The sequence below is a fragment of the Microtus ochrogaster genome, chromosome 19, assembly GCF_000317375.1.
Source record: "Microtus ochrogaster isolate Prairie Vole_2 chromosome 19, MicOch1.0, whole genome shotgun sequence".
Classification (NCBI taxonomy): Eukaryota; Metazoa; Chordata; class Mammalia; order Rodentia; family Cricetidae; genus Microtus; species Microtus ochrogaster.
Window position 1 is genome coordinate 6,335,050 of NC_022021.1, and position 17,496 is coordinate 6,352,545.

The 17,496-nt window shown below is 42.6% G+C and overlaps 1 protein-coding gene across 1 annotated transcript in view; it reads left to right on the plus strand.

Annotated features, from left to right (window-relative positions):
• Scamp1 (secretory carrier membrane protein 1) overlaps positions 1-17,496 on the plus strand; it is an 84,155-nt gene that overhangs the window by 50,070 nt on the left and 16,589 nt on the right. The window contains exons 3-6 of the mRNA XM_005356484.3: positions 5,210-5,308; positions 7,130-7,238; positions 9,176-9,304; positions 13,433-13,592. Of these exons, the coding sequence (XP_005356541.1) occupies positions 5,210-5,308; positions 7,130-7,238; positions 9,176-9,304; positions 13,433-13,592 (497 nt within the window). The remainder of the gene's footprint in view (positions 1-5,209; positions 5,309-7,129; positions 7,239-9,175; positions 9,305-13,432; positions 13,593-17,496) is intronic.

A 17,496-nucleotide genomic window follows, 5' to 3' on the forward strand; every position in this document is an offset into this window, starting at 1 on the left:
CCTCCCTCCCTTTTTCTTTATTTCTATTTCGAGATAATGTCTCTCTCTATAGCTATGGGTGTTTTAGAACTCACTCTTGTAGACCAGGATAGCCTTGAACTCGTAGAGATCTGCCTGCCTCTGCCTTCCAGGTGCTGGGATTAAAGATGCATACCCTACCACCCATCTCCACACGATTTTCTTAGTGCTCAAGGTTTTTCAGTGCTGCCAGAGTGATTTGTCCAGGGTAGAATTCACCTTACACTGGTGCACACGCTTGTTCTGAGTATCCAGAAGGCGGGTTGGTGCTCCTTTGTGTCTGGAGTTTTGTCTAGTACAAAATGAAGATTTGATACCGTGAAGCATCTGTGAGAGACCTTTCTGGCCTCTCAGACTTCCCTCATGGTTCCACTTTCTCTGTCTCAGGCAGGATTCCCTTGTGAGAGTTAATGATACAGTGCTTTGACCTCTTGTCTTGTCTGTGGTGTTAGGAAGGCCGCTTGTTGGTTCCTGGCTGCTCAGCCCCAAAATAATCACATAGAAACTATATTATTTAAGTCACTGCTTGTCCCATTAGCTCTAGCATCTTATTGGCTAACCCTTACATCTTAATTTAACCCATCTCCATTAATCTGTTCATCACCATGAGGTCGTGGCCTACCAGCAAAGTTTCAGCACATCTGTCTCCAGTGGCAGCTCTATGGCTTCTCTCTGACTTCGCCCTTCTTTCTCCCCACATTTAGTTCTGTCTTCCCTGCCTACCTATGGTCTGCCCTATCAACAGGCCCAAAGCAGCTTCTTTATTAACCAACAGTATTCACAACATACAGAGGGGAATCCCACATCATGTCTGTAGGAGGTGGCAGGATGCAGGTCTTGTTCTCATGGTTGGCACTCCTGAGTGAAGCACAGCTAATGTGTATAATCAAAGTTCATGCCATATGAAGGTTTCAGACCCCCAAACCCAGGAAACCTTTGTGCTCACATATGATGCAGAATGGACAGCAGTGTGGGGGGCATTGCTTAGTGGGCCTAGCCATGTGCTCAGATGTTTCTTGGTCGTTCTGTGTGCTTTGCTTCATTCTGGGCCCTTCGAGGTGTGAGGCGGGACTTCACACACCAGAAGGAAGATGACTTTTCTAGGTTGGCTGTGGGGAGCAGAGAGATGGGATAGAAAGAGAGGCCATGCTTCTCAGTCTGACTGACTTACTCAGTGTTCCAAGATGCATGCTCTTGACCTAAACAGTTCTCAGATGCTAACCTGGCTGACTCACAACTCAACATGAGCACTGAATCTCATTGCCACACTGTATCTGAGCTCCCCTGTTTGCAGTCAGTAAGTATTTCACGTTCTTACTGGCATTCTTTTCTTTAGGAATTGTCTCCTTCACCCCTGGATGCTTTTACTATCTCTTAGCTTTAAGTTTGTTATTTTGATGTGATGTGTCTATTAATTTTCTTAAAGACCTAGTTTGTGTTTTAGAGTTTTCAGTGTGAGGTACATGTCTCTCCATCCTGCTTTGACACCGACTTTTATTCTCTGATCTCCTCCCCTGGGTCTTAGTTGACAGGCCCCTGAACCCCATCATCAAGCCTACAAGCACTCCTGTATTCTGTGTTTTGTTTCTCTGCACTGTGTTCTGTGTCTTCTTTAGACCCATTTCCATTTCCTTAGTTACCCTTTCATCTTAATGTTGTCTGTAGTTGACTGTCTATCATACTTAACGCTTCTCTGAAGGAAGTTTTAGAGGGTTCACTTCTAGAAGTTCCTTGGTAGAATTTTTGGAATCACTTATGTAAACTATCATATCATCAGCAAACAGAGTTTGATTTCTTCTTTTCCAATTTGTATCCCCTTGATTTCCCTTTGGTGTCTTATTGCTCTAGCTAGGACCTCAAGAACTATATTGAGTAGGTATGGAGAGAGTTTCACTTGTATCGTTTTGCCCTGGAGACCTCGCTGGAACAAGGGGATGAAGAAAGAACAGACACCCAGACAAACGAACAGTAAGGCTGGGGTCGTGTGGCCATGCTCAGGTTAATGGGCTGAGTACCAACTGTGAAGCAGCTATAACCTCAGCTAGTTTACTGAGTCAGAACAGTTCCTCTCTGTAGGGGGTGTAGGAGGGGATGGAGGGAGGAGACAGCAGCACTTGCTACTTCTTGCATACAGTGGCCAGTCTTCTGAAACACTTAACACCAGAGGAGGACTTTTCTATCCCTAGTCTCATCCAGGGAAGGCTATGCCTTTCCCATGGTGAGGCACCGGGGTCCCTAACATAGCTGCACCCATCATCGGTACGCCTTCCCTCGGGACTTCACCTACCCTTTACATAGCCACTCAAGCATTTTCAGAGTCACAGTCATTTGAAGACCAATTTGTTATTAAGCTTTGACCATCATTACCCTTGTTAAGCTTTTACTAACCTCATGTTTAATAAATATTTTTTAGTTTGTATTTGATTATTTTAGTGTGTTCAGGTCTTTTTTGTTTTCGGTGTTTGCTGACTTTTTGTAAAAAATGTTTTTAATGAGCTGTATATTTTTCTTTCCTCCCCTCCGCTTCTCTCCCTTCCCCTTCTGTCCTGATCCATGGTCCCCATGCTCCCAATTTATTCAGGAGATCTTGTCTTTTTCTACGTCCCATGTAGATTAGATCTATATATGTCTCTCTTAGGGTCCTCTTTGTTGTCTAGGTTCTCTGGGATTGTGAATTGTAGTCTGGTTTTTCTTTGTTCTATGTCTAAAAGCCACATATGAGTGAGTACATACAATATTTGTCTTTCTGGGTCTGGGTTACCTCACTCAATACAATGATTTCTAGATCTATTCATTTGCCTGCAAATTTTAAGATGTCATTGTTTTTTTCTGCTGTATAGTACTCCATTGTATAAATGTACCATATTTTCCTTATCTGTGCTTTGGCTGAGGGGCATTAAGGTTGTTTCCAGATTCTGGCTATGACAAACAGTGCTGCTATGAACATAGTTGAGCACATGTCCTTGTGGTACTATTGAGCATCCTTTGGGTATATACCCAAAAGTGGTATTACTGTGTCTTGAGGAAGGTTGTTTCCTAATTTTCTGAGAAATCACCATACTGATATCCTAAGGGGCTGTACCAGCTTGCACTCCCACCAGCAATGCAGGAGTGTTTTTTATACCCTATATGCTCTCCTATATAAGTTGTCATCAGTGTTTTTGATCTTGGCCATTCTTACAGGTATAAGATGGAATATCAGAGTTGTTCTGATTTGCATTTCTCAGATGGCTAAGGATGTTGAGTATCTTTCAGCCTTTTTAGATATCTTAGCTTAGTTATGTGTTTGACTGAATACATAGTTATTTAAGTGAACCTTGAAGTAGCCTTTTAGATACTACATGCTATCTTTCTCTACGAATGTATGGTCTTACCTGTGCCTGAAATGGCAGTCTTGGTCTGGAGTGGGGCTCAGTGGTTAAGACCACTTGCTCCTCAGTCATGAGAACTAGAATTTGCATCCCAGCACCTATATCGGTAGCTCATAAATTCCTGTAACTGCATTTGAGAGATGTGACACCCTCCTCTGGCCTCCATGGGCACTCACACATGTGTGTATATATATACTCACTCACACACACCCTCCTCTGGCCTCCATGGGCACTCACACATGTGTGTATATACTCTCACACACACGCAAGAGTGGTTTATTGTTTGCTGCTCTTACTCAGAGGTGAAGACATAGGAGAATCAGGAGCAGTTGTCATAGAGTTGGGCAAAGGTCTTTCTCCAGAACTGTGCTTGACTTGAAGTGACCATGTGTCCTGTAGTTGCAGACACACTGGGACATGTGCAAATGGGAAGAAACTGAATGTGAAGATGGCTTGCACACACTAGTGTTTGTGAGCAGGGCTTGTCTCCATGACTCTGACTTGGATATGTTGGCCTTCTGTCTCTCGCCCCATCAACTTCTTATACTCAGACTGCTTGGTATTTAAGGCAGCAGGGTGCTGATAAAGGTTTTAGCTGGTTGACTTTCAGGGTGATTTTGTGTTTTCCTTAAGTGCTGCCAAGCTGCTTGGTCTTGTGCTTCTGTTCTCTTGATTGCTTATATGTCATGTTATGTATTTAGCCCAGGTTAGCCTCAATCTTGTGATCCTTCTGAGTACTGGGATCTTACACACTGTTTTGTTCTGTTCTCTTTAAAGAGAATGTCTTGCTCTCTAGGGGACTCTAGCTTGGACCTCACTCTGTAGATCAGACCATCTTTGAATTTGCAGTACTTCCTCTGCCCCCGAGGGCTGAGAATACAGGCATGTGACATGACACCTGGTCCCAATTCCTTTTTAACTGTTAAAGTATTACTGCAGGATATGGTGGAACATACCTTTATGGTGGTGCATGACCTGGAGGCAGAGGCAGACATATCTCTGAGTTTAAAGCCAGTTCCAGCCAGCTAGGGTTACATAGGAGACCCTGCCTCAAAAACAAAACATTAACAACAACAACAACAACAACAACAAAAAGTACTATATGATGTATCTGTTGGGGAGGCAAATAATAGAGAAGTATATAAAATTCCTTTGGTAACAGTTTGCTATATAAATCTGTGTTCATCTTGAAAATCTCAATTTAGCATTTAACATTTTCTTCTACAATGTTGACTCATTTTCTTTGAAGTTCACACCAGGTATGTATGTAATAGTTTATTACGTCCTCATAGACAGACTTACAGCTGTCTATTTCCTCTAGGTGCTGCAGCCGCGTTCATGTATGGCTGGTGTTCCTGGCAAAGTGGGGTTGTTAGTGATGTTTTGTGGCAGGTTTAACATTTTCAGGCCTTTGACATGTGTCTGTCTCAGAGGGAAGAGCTGATTGTAAACTTCCATATCTCCCCTTCTGCCCCCCCATCGCTCTCTCTTCCTTTCTTTTATCTCATGCTCTCCGGCTCCTGCCTTAGCCTCCCAGGTACAAGCAGATGGCCCTATGTCCTGCTATTTTATGCAGTTCTTTAGTCTGACGGTGTCGTTACTGTAAGGAACCAATTGTGCTCTGTTCTTCCCTGGTGCACTGAGCACTGCAAAACTGGTAGGTGGGTTAGAAAGTGGCAGTGCGGAGCTTGAGGCGTTTTAAGCATGACTGTGAGAAGGCACGGAGACAGGCAGGCCTTGGGACTTTGCTTTCTATGATTCTTTTGAAATAAGTTAAGGTTGGGTCTCTGTGTTACATAATTTGTCTTTTACCTTTTTAGCCTCCACCAGGCAGCGTGAAAATGCCTAATGTACCCAACACCCAGCCAGCAATAATGAAACCAACAGAGGAACACCCAGCTTACACACAGATCACAAAGGTTAGTGCATGTTAACTGTGTAGATTAATACTAGAAGATCATATATCATCTTATTGTATAGTTCATATAGTGAAATGTTTATTGCCTTTGATTTCAATGAATAATACCATTACAGTAACAATGATGGAATAATAAGCGTGACTGGGAGAGAGCTAGCCACGACTCAGTGGGCAGCAGAGGATGTGGGAGATGGCAAGTGTCCAGGAAAGCCAGCATATGAAATGCATGGCTGACATTGGAGCACCGGACTGAAACCCCAAGGTCCAAATCAGGAGCAGAAGGAGAGAGAGCACGAGCAAGGAACTCAGGACCGCGAGGGGTGCACCCACACACTGAGACAGTGGGGAGGTTCTATCGGGAACTCACCAAGGCCAGCTGGCCTGGGTCTGAAAAAGCATGGGATAAAACCGGACTCTCTGAACATAGCGGACAATGAGGACTACTGAGAACTCAAGAACAATGGCAATGGGTTTTTGATCCTACTGCACGTACGTGGATCCTACTGCACGTACGTGGGAGCCTAGGCAGTTTGGATGCTCACCTTACTAGACCTGGATGGAGGTGGGAGGTCCTTGGACTTCCCACAGGGCAGGGAACTCTGACTGCTCTTTGGGCTGAGGAGAGAGGGGGAGTTGATTGGGGGAAGGGGAGAGAAATGAGAGGCGGTGACGGGGAGGAGACAGAAATCTTAAATAAATAAATTAATTAAAAAAAAAAGAAATGCATGGCTGCTTTAACACGGAGCTAGAGAGCAGACTGTCGTAAGTATATCCCCGTCCCCTCAGCATCTTAGGTCATTTCAGAGATGTTTGAACTATTCTTGTTCTTGTGGAGCCTACTTGTCATTTGACTCTGCTTTCCGAGCTAGCTGAGTCATCCTGAATGCCAATCGCCTCTCCCCAGCTGTACCTCACCTCACTTCCTCTTACCTGGGCACAGGGTCACCTAGAGACTTGCCGCTCTGTTTTTAGAAGATTTATTTTTATTGTTTTCAATGACATGTACTTAGGTGGCTGTGTGTGATGTGTGCACATACCGGTGGAGGCTGGAGTTACAGGCTAGTTATGAGCCACTTGATGTGGGTGCTGGGAACCGCATACACGTGCTTGCTCGTAACTGATGAGCCGTCTCTCTATCTCCAGTCTCTGACTTTTTTTCTTTTCATTGTTTGCTTTTTTGAGACAGGGTTTCTCTCTCTGTGTAGACTAGACTGGCCTTGAACTCATAGATCTGCCGCTTCTGCCTCCTGAGTGCTAGAATTAAAGGCAAATGCCACCACTGCCCAGCTCTCTGGCTATCCTTTTTTTTTTTTTTTGAACAAGCAAAATATTTTTATTTTTTAATCCTTTTTCAAAAGAAGAAATCATTTTTTTTTTAAATTTTACATACCAATCCCAGTTCCCACTCCCTCCCATCCACCTATCCACTCACACCATCCCCCAATCTACTCCTCATAGAGGGTAAGGCACACTGCTTTAGGGAAGGTCCAAGGCCCTTTCTACTGTATCTAGGCTGAGCAAGGTATCCATCCAAAGAGAATGGGTTTTTAAAAAGCTCTCTGGCTATTCTTAATGAGAGGTGGATTGTTTGTTTTCTCCTATCATGTGGACTTAATATTGCTTCTGAGGGCTTCCATAACTAAAGGCAAAATGAATCAAATATCTCTACAGTGTTTTCCAAAACTATAGCCTTCAGTGAATTCCTTTATTTCGAAAGTGCATTTAACTGAGGTTTCTCTCATGGTAGAGATGAGAGTGGGCATGTGAATGTTAGACTATTTGGACTGTCTGGTAACGTATGTGTGTTGGTAATTTTGTTCAGGAACATGCCTTGGCTCAAGCTGAACTCCTCAAGCGCCAAGAAGAGCTAGAGAGAAAGGCCGCGGAGTTAGACCGCCGAGAACGGGAGATGCAGAGCCTGAGTCAGCATGGTAGTATCCAAAGAGTTGGGATGAAAATGTCTGTCCTTGCTTTGAGTCACTAGGTCTTGTGATAAACCTCGGCCCTGTTTTCTGATTCTAGCAAAGAGGTCAGACACAGCAGATTGCTCCCTTGATACCCGCAGCTCGCTGATCTTGCCTGATGATAGCATGGTCCTTTGATAAACTAGACGAGAGTTGGCGTCCTCACAGAAAGTGAGACACAGATCGGATCCATTCATTTTATTCCAAGCCAGGAGCCTTTGATTCTGCCCTTGGCTCTCTTAAGTCCTTTCTTTCTTTCTTTGTAAAAGAGCTGGGGTAGAAAGGAAAGATCTTAACGCAGGCTTAAACATGCAGGATAAGAGAAAGGCCTTCAGAAGAAAGGAAGGCACCCGAGAGCGGAGGTGTGGCTTCTCAGTAGTTCCACTGAACTTTGAGTGCTCCCCTCTTCGGAGTCTGACCTGTTGGGATTATTGATCTTTTCCTCACAGATACATTACACTTGTCGAAATGTGAAGAAAGCGTTTGTATGATTAATTACATGCTGTGGGATCTCTTCAGGCTCTGAGTACTGAAGATGATTCTAAGAACCCGTGAGGGAAAGTTAGCAGCCTCAGGAAGGAGGAGGGGAGTTAAGGGAGGGGTTGCTAGGTGGCTGTAGTACTGAATATTTCTTCCTTGTCTTACAGTGTTTAGGTCTCAGGTCTCTCAAGGACATGCTTATCCTGGATCATTTCCTTGATTGCAACATCAGAGATTGTATCTCTAGGAGAGAGATCTCGTTAATGATAATGTGTCTTATTTTCTTAATGCTGACTGACACTAATCACTTCTATGACAGATGAAAGATATTTTGGTAAAGATAGTAACAAAGAGATGGACTTTAATTATGGAATTTTACAGTATATTAGTATATTGAAGTACTTTTTTTTTACCTTTTAATCCATATTAAATCCTCAGCACCATCCTGGGAAGTGTGACCCAGGAGTTAACTTTCTGAAGAAACGAAGGTGAAGTTTCTTAAGACCACACAGTCAGCTAGTGGCTTGGGTACTTCTGTTCCAGAGCCTCTGTTCCTCGCTGCTTGCTGTTGGCGACTCTTACGTAGTGTTATGTGTCATGTGTGTTCCTGAGGACCCATCTTAGGCCGGGCAAGTGCTCTGCCACTGAGTTACATCCCAGTCCCCAGTTCTAATACTACAATTAGTGTGACTGAGGGCACATGCTGAGGATAAACAGCGGGTTATACTTCTCCTTATGAGAAATGTCCAGATAGGTAAAAATACGTATAATTGAATGTTAAAAGTTATATATTTAATATCAGAAAGTGACTTTAGTTGTTATTTTTATTTGTATTTTGTTTGAATTTGTGCTTTATGTTTAATTTTTGTTGCTGACTTCATTCCCCAAGTCTTGCTGTCCATCTTTTGTTTATGCAGACACACAGTCCTTCCTCACACCGCACCTGATTTGCTCTGGTTTTCAGGATGCTGGAATCCCCCAGTCATTCACTCCAGACTTGATTCTTTGGTCTGTGTTGTTGAGAACCTTGTTTCCCTCTGCACATCAGTTAGGAATTTAGCAGAATTCTGCTGAAGGACTCGTGCACTGAGGAGAAAATGGAAGTTTAAGAATTGGATGGCCTTCCTCGCAGTAGCCAGGCCCTGGGCCTTTGAACTAAACCTGTTTTTGGAAACTCTCGGGGTTTGTCCCTGGGTTCTCCTATACATAGATGTGTTAAACGTGGTATATGATACTGGAAAATTTTATTAGCATTTGTTGTTTCTAAAAAAAAAGAAAAGCGTCAGCTTGGCTTTCAAGGCTGTAGAGTGTAGAGAGGAGCGGTGGTCCTGTTTCGTACATCTACCAGAACAGTGCTGTACTTTGACAGAAAAGTAAGAACACAATGTATTTGTTGCAGTAACCTTTTTTTTTTTAACTTACAGGGAGAAAAAATAATTGGCCACCTCTTCCTAGCAATTTTCCTGTGGGACCTTGTTTCTATCAAGACTTTTCTGTAGACATTCCTGTAGAATTCCAGAAGACAGTAAAGCTTATGTACTACTTATGGATGTGTGAGTATAGAACCAATCATATTTATGTACAGATGCCTTTTGAGTTCATATTTTCATCAGTAGACACCTTTTTGAAAGTGATATATTTAAAATGCATGTTAAATGTCTTTTCAAACAGGTATTAATAGTCATAATTTCAGAACTGAACATCATATTTCGATACAACAATTGTGTAACAGGTAGCAGTCCAAGTCTGGACGAGGGAAGCCTACACATGGAGCACCAGCACTGGCTGATGAACGGTGTCTTGTCTGTCATGGGAAGGCTTTTGTGAAGACCTTTTTCCTAGAAGAATGTTATCTAGGCGAGACTTGCTGTGGCAAAATTAAGCATACTATTTTTATGCAAAGGAGTGTCATTTAGATTCTGTTAAATGTAGCGCTGTGGCTGGTTTTAGAAAGAGATGGAGATGCTGTAATGTGAACTGTAACTTTAAAAATCTCTTTGGGCACAGTGCACTTCTCATGGTCAAGTGGCTATGAGTATTTTTATTCTTGAGATTGCGTACTGCAGGGCAGTTTCATTAAACATTAGAGCATTTTCAGCTGGGATGCACATGCTTTGAAATAGGAAATGAATGGCGAGCTGCTAAGGCCCACTGTGTACACACAGACTTCTCTCTTCCCCTTACTCTCTGATCTGCCCTGTTGACGCCATTGTTAAGAGAGAGGCTGTTCAGATGGGGCAGCAAGTCGTTTGTAGGCAGTGAAAGCGTGTGAGCTTCACTGTGTGTTTAGTGAGGCTTTAGGGCCCGCCTTCTCGAGTGGATGTGATCATTTTCTTTAGACTCTTAGGAGCATTCTTCATGTCTCCGCATGAGAAGCAGTTCTTTCTGGGCACTACTTATGTCACAGTTTTAAAAAAGAACATTTGCTCTCATTCTAAAAATTACAGTGGACCTGTGTTGGTGGTATAGTGGTGAGCATAGCTGCCTTCCAAAAAATTATAGTGGATATTACTTTAAATTTTTTTTTTTGAGGCAGGCTCTCTTTATGTAGCCATGGCTGTCCAGGAATTCACTACATAGACCACACTGGCCCGGGAACTCAGAGATCTACCTGTGTCTGCCTCCCAAGTGCTGGGATTAAAGGTGTACATCACCCCACCCAGCTGGCTATTATTTTTAGACTCTTAGTTTCTTGTTGAGATTTGGCCTTGCTGCCTATAGTATTATATATGTTTGATATGTAATGTATAATTTTATATATATGTACATGTTAACCAGTTTCTATGCCTTATTTAATTAGTATATTTCTCTGTGTCATATGTGCATTTTTGTATATGAATTTTAAAAATGGCATAATATTTTAGGCATAATTTATTTAACTTTAACAGATTTTTTTATGGTAGAGGTAGTCGGAAAATTCTATGATAAATTTAGTAAATAGAGGCTGGGTAGGAAAAATTTTTAGATTAACGTTAATTGTTAAGTACTAACGATGGCTTCAAAATCAATTTGTTTGGTTTTAAAAATGCATAACTTGTAGAATCTCTCAGCAGTAATGCAGTTAGTTACAGCTTTTCTCAGTCTTATTTATTTTGCCAGTCTTTTTAAAAAAGGGACTCAAGTTCTACTTAGGGTTCTGTTTCAAAGAAGCACTGCTTGAAATGAAGTATGAGCAGTGAGGAATTTGCCCACATTAAGTAGAGACTGCTTTAGTGGGTACTTCCGGGAGTATCGGCCTGGTGTGGATCTGAGGGCTGACAGAAAGGTTGATACTCAGTAATAGTGAGAGCTAGCACTTGTGGGAGACTGACTTGTTGTTAGGCAGTGAAGAGCCCTACTGCATCCTCCACCAAGTACTACATTGTTTAGTTAGTCTTAGAGAAGCTAAAGCTTTGCCCAGCGTTGTCCAACATTATATAGCAAAGTCACTATGTACCAAACTATCTGGGTAGCTGGTCTCTCGAGGCCAGGGTTAGACTCATGGTATGCCAGCTACAGAAAGCCAAGATGAAGAAGTGATTTCCATTTTAATGAATACATTGAAGATGGGTTTTCAAAGGTTCCTAAATGGAAGCAGATAATGAACAAAAGCAATTAGAACTTTCACTGTGAAGTAAACCCTGACCTTTTTGAATGTGCTTTTGAATTTACAAAAACTAAAGCATGGACACCAGCCACCAGGCAGCAGAGGATATGCACCTGTAGCCATCTCTTTGTAATCCGTATTTATCAAGAGTTACATGGCGCCAGCAGCTGCAAATTCAGACCAGCAGACATAGATTGCTCATAAAGCAAATAAAGCTTTCACGTAAAAAAAAACTGTAACTTAACTTTGCAAATCATGTGAACAAGATGGCTTAAAGGTCTGTCCAGCGTTTGGTCTGTATTCACCATCCACCAGCATAGACACACTGAAATTAACACACAGATGGTGGGGTCCATAGCCTTTGCCCGCTTTCTGTGCCCTGCTCAGGTGCACAGCTTCATCACCAGCTACCCAAGACAGGCTGGCTTTTATTAAGTGCAAGATTCACTGACCACGGTTACTTTAAAAACATCTAGGAGAAAAGTAACATATTATAAAAAGTTAGGTTGATACTTTCTGTACTTGATTTTAAAACATTAATATAGATCTATACATGCTCCTCATTTTCTGCAAGTGAAATAGAAAATAAACTTTAAAAAATTATTCTTTTGAAGATGGAAATTTAAGTTAGAACATGCTAACATTAGAACACACACACACACACACACACACACACACACACACACACACACACAAACTTAAGACAGCCAGAGTCCTTTAGAACTACAAAATAATTTCCCATTTCACAGGAATTTTAGTTCCATTTTTAAGCCTTTATTTTGAAGAAAAGTCTTTATTTTGAGAAAAAAGGATTTTGAGTCATTTCAATTAGTAAGCCAGCTTTCCCAAGGGTTAAAACTCCTGGTAGTAATTGAGCAATTGGTACAGTTTTTCTTTTTGTGATAAAGAAGAATGGGTTTTAAAGTAAAAGCCCTTAGATGCTACAGCAGATTTGCTTTCAGTCTCTGGAGCTGTTTCTCTATAGTTGATTTATCTAATGTTTAGATGAGAATACATCAGGGCACCCAGAAGGAGTAGTTTTATCCTGTTCCATAAATTTTTGGTTTTGATTTGTAAAGGGATTTTAAAATTAGTTTTTGATGCATATTGAGTTTGTAGTAGATTTAATAATCTTTTAATTTTTTAAATCTAAGTCATAGTTGGTTGACATTTTTATTGATAATATGCATTTTATAGTATTTTAATTTTATGGGAATTTTTGTCATAATAAAATTCTACCCATGAATACAGTTTTACAAAATCACTTTAAAAAGTTGGAACTGTAGGGGTCTGGAGAGATGGATTAGGATTAGGAGCCTTGTTGCTCTTGCAGAGTACCCTGGACTGGTTCTCAGCACCCACATGGGGCTCACAGCATCTCTGTCCTCAGTGCAGCGCCCTTTTCTGGCCTCCACAGGCCCTGCACGCACATGGTGCATACATATACTTGCAGGCAGACACCCAAACACATAAAATAAAAATATGTAAACAAAAGTTATAACTGGTAAGCGTAGTTCTTTAGGATTACAGTGTTTCTTGGTGCTACTCAGGTTAGGGAGAGCAGCATGCTGGCAGCATGGGGACATCCTGCCCCTGGCACGACCATTGTGTGGCCTCTGTGGAGTGGAGAGAATAACCTGAATCAAGCTATTCCCCTGTTAAAAAAGCAGCTCACTCCTGAAGACGAAGTCATCCTCATAGACTTGCTTCTGTTCATTAATTGTAACCCAGTTCTTGTCTGTAGTCCCCTCTTACGAATAGTGTTCTGAGGGTCCCAACTATGGGGTTTTATTTGTTTGCTTTTGTCTTTAACAAACATTGCTTCTCTTCTTGGGCCCTGGGTCAAGAAATTCTCAGCCTATTTTCTTTTCAGGAAAGCAAACCTATGGGTTGGGCTAGACGTGCAGCTGCCTAGGAGGAGGGGGATAGCCCACAGGATTTTTGCCTGAAAATGCACTACTGTGTGCACTGTGCTTTCAAATCCTGTGTAAGAAGCGTCCATGTTTGAAGAGCTTGCCATGGGAAGATGGGAAGAATGCATGCCCTTAGGAAGTGTTTTCAGCTGTAACTCTTGTTCTGTCTTCTGATCCCACAGTCCATGCGGTGACTCTGTTCCTAAACATCTTCGGGTGCCTGGCTTGGTTCTGTGTGGATTCTTCACGAGCAGTTGACTTTGGACTGAGTATCCTGTGGTTCTTGCTTTTTACCCCCTGTTCATTTGTCTGTTGGTACAGACCGCTGTACGGAGCTTTCAGGTAAAGTGTGCGTGTTTAATATATGTGCTTAAAACCTGTGAAGTGTGTGACTGGTAGCTCACTCCTGGAGTCTCAGCACCCAGGATGCTGAAGTAGGAGGACTGCTCTAGGCCAGCTACATAGTTTGTATTAGGCTGAAGCCACCGAGCAAGACCTTGCCACAAACAAACTGCCCATAAAATGAATAATCTATATCATACCCCAGTGGGAAAGTTGATATAGTTTCATTACATTTTTTTTTAAATCTGTGACATGGCTCAGTCAATAAAGGTGCTTGCTGCCAAACGTGGTGACCTGAGTTGGATCCCCAGGTCCTGTGTGGTAATAGGAGGGGACTGACTCCTGTGAGTTTTTGTCTGACCTTCCCATGGACACCATGCCCGGCACACCCCTTTCCCCAGTAAAATAAATATGAATATAATACAAAATTAAAATTTTTATTATAATATACCTCTGAAAAGTCTAATATAGCTTGCCTATATATTTGTTGGATCATAAAATTCATAAGCATTATTTTTCTTGAAAAATCAAACATAAAAGTTGATAGAAGAAAATAAACATTCTTAAATTTTAACATGTCACATTTTATGCCATGCTTCATACCTGACCTTAGGAAACCTTGGCTGTTCACTCCTCTCTTCCACATGGCTCGGTTGTTATGAATTATAGCTGGTGGTCACAGCCTTAGTTCTAAGATAAATCTAGGTAAGGCGTGGTAATCCTTTCTGTGTATATTCATCTCTTTTTCTATCCTTTTTTTTCTTCTATAAAGTGGAAAACTTCCTGCACTTATTTTCAAACCATTGGGATGACATCAGTTTTGAATAACAGTACAGGATACCAGAGGACAGTAGAGCAGTGCATTCATGTCCTGCATCCCGGCTCCAAAGTTCAAATAGAAGTTGGTGTGGTAGTTTTACTGTAACTGCCCCCGAAAGCTCATAGGGAGTGGCACTAGTGGGAGGTGTGGCCGTGTTGAAGGAAGCGTGTCCCTGTGGGGCGGGCTTTGGGGTCTCTTTTGCTTAGGCTTTGCTCAGTTTCATAGTCTACTTCTGATCAAGATGCAGCTGGCACCCTGTTGCCTGCACGCCACCATGCTCCCCATCATGATGTAATGGACGGAACCTCTGAACCTGTAAACATCCCAATCAAATGTTTACCCTATAGGAGTTGCTGTGGTCGTGGTGTCTCTTCACAGTGGTAGAAACCCTAAGACTGCTGGTTAGGTTTTAAGAAAAAAATTCCTTGGGGATAAAGTTGGCAGACTTAATTTGAATAGGTTAAAAAGATTTTATATACTTTAAGGAGAGAATTAGTGGTCAAGTATTGATAAATATGTATAAAAACTATCAATAAAAGGTAATTTCTAACTGCAGGGAAAGAGAAATGGAATAATGGAACACAGGAAATAGCTGCGAATTGTGTATCCTGTTCAGGAACCTCCAGGAACCCCATTAACAGAAGCACATCACTGTGCCTCGGCTGGGAATAATTGGTCCTATTCAGGAACTCACAGGCCTAATAAGTGAGCTGTACTACTGTTAGCTCCAAGGTTATGTGGACTAGACTGTTGGGGTGGAGGCAGGAACTGGGAAGACTTGAAAGCCGGGTCTCCATTTACTGGGATGGTAGCCCTCGTCACCGATCCGGCAATGTTAGGAAGCAGGTGGGTAAGCTAGGCAGGGTGTGGTCGCCAAAGGGACCTGAATGAAGTTTGGTGGTGTCTGGGACTGCAGCTGTAGGGAGCTGTGACGAGGCCAGGAGACGACTGTTTTGCAGAGTTCTCATGCACCATTACACGACTTTCAACTAGAACATAACTTTACAGAGACTCTAACTAGTTTAAAGTACAGACTGAAAAGCACATCGATGGTCAATCAGGACCTGCAGTATGGACGCCGTGTAGCAGGACTGCCTCCTTGTTCTGTTTGCTGCTCAGTACCACACCTCTCCCTTCCGCCTCCCTCCTTCCCTCCGCTCCTCTTCCTCGCACTTTTCACTGGCTTCTTACACACACCTCTTCCTTCCTTACATAACTTTTTTTAAACGATTTATTTTTTTACTTTATGTGCATTGGTGTTTTGACAGTATTGTGTCTGTGTGAGGTGTCAGATCACTTGGAGCTGAATTACAGACAGTTGTGAGCTACCCTGTAGGTGCTGTGAATTGAGCCCGGGTTCTCTGGAACAGCAGCCAGTGCTCTCAACTGCTAAACCATCTTTCCAGCCCCTTCTACACAACTCTTAAATCACAAGAAATCTTTGAATTTCTAAGCCAAATTTCTGCCCTTATTTTTTTCCTGCTTCTGAATTTGAAGATCCTTTTTTGCTTGTTTGTTTGTTGGGCTTTTGAGAACAGATTTTTTTCCCTGTTAACAGCTCTGGCTGTCCTGGAATCTTTGTAGACTAGGCTATCCTTGAACTCAGGAGATCTGTTTGCCACTGCTTCCTATGTGCTGGGATTAAAGGCATGAGCCATCACCGCCAGTTTACAGATCCTTTTTAAAGCACTCATTGCTCCTGGCTGCCACCGTGGTATTCGCTTAATCTCTGCCTTGTCTCTGGCTTAGACTGCTTCTTAGTTTCCTATTCATTTGTTTCCTATATTCCATTTCCTCTGTTGTAAAACTTCTTTACAGGACAGGACCCAATATGATCTTCTAAGGTTTGAGAGCTATCTATCACAGGAAAATGTCCCAGTACTGTGCTGTGGTTAATGCATTTCCCCATGGAGGATGGACTGGAAGACTGCTAGTGTATCCCCACCCTCTGCTCCAGCTGCTCTAACCTATAAGCTATCTTGTTACTGACATGCCCTTATGTATGCTCTGCCAAGAAGTCCTAACACAGTCCTCTTTGTTTCTGGCCAGCGTGCTGCCCACTGGAGCAGCACGATCCATTCTGTTCTCCAGCTGGCTTAGAACTTTGCAATAACACCAAATACATTATTTATACAATTATTCAAGAGATAAACAGCACTAGTAAATATTTCAATATAAGTTTGGGGGGGGGGTCTCTGAAGTACTTGGACCCCTGGACAATAGCAACATGGTAAGGTAGGAACACACAGAAGCTCTGAGCCTCTAATCTGAAGGGATGTGTTGACAACGCTGGTCTAATGACTTTAAGAAGATTGGAGAGCCTTAAGAATATCAAGGACTAGTGCCTTGTACTCTGTGTGTGCCCACACATGTGAGAGAGGACATATTTATTTCTGTTGGGAGGTCAGGTAGAAACCCACAGGGTCCACCTACTAGGCCCTCACTTCATCTGTAGAACAAGTAACAAAGAAACCAGCTATGGGCATGGGAGCAGTAACTGATCTTATGGAAACTGAAACTCAAGTTAGCAATGGAAAAAGTAGAGGCCAAACTGTGTGACTTCTCAGGGAGTGTCCTTAGAGACTCCCCAGACTGACTGAAGTGTGAGCTGCAGCCGCAAGGCGATGCAGGTAGAACTGAAGACGGGAAATGACTTCAGAGTCTTTCTGAAGCACGTGGCCCACCCAGATCTTCCCAGCATTCTGAACAAGCTGAGGTTCTGAAGCCAGGGTACTCTGTTGAAAACAGGAATTCTCATTTCTTTGAGTGTTAAGGCCTTGCTCAGCCCCTTGTCTTGAGACTGATCACTGAGAACTCCAGCAGCCAATAAATCAGCCCCTGTGGCAGAAGAGAAAACACGAACCTGGAGCATTCTTTCTGAGGAATGTACAAGAAGAATGTGGGATATGTGTGCATACACACGGGAAGAACTTGCTGCAGGAGGAAGACTCATCAGGGCAGAGGAGAAGTAGGACTGAGGTGGTTGGGCCGAGGATGCGGGTCCTTCATCTCCAGAGGACAGATACTGTCTTTCCAGAGGACAGATACTGTCTTTCCAGAGGACAGATACTGTCTTTCCAGAGG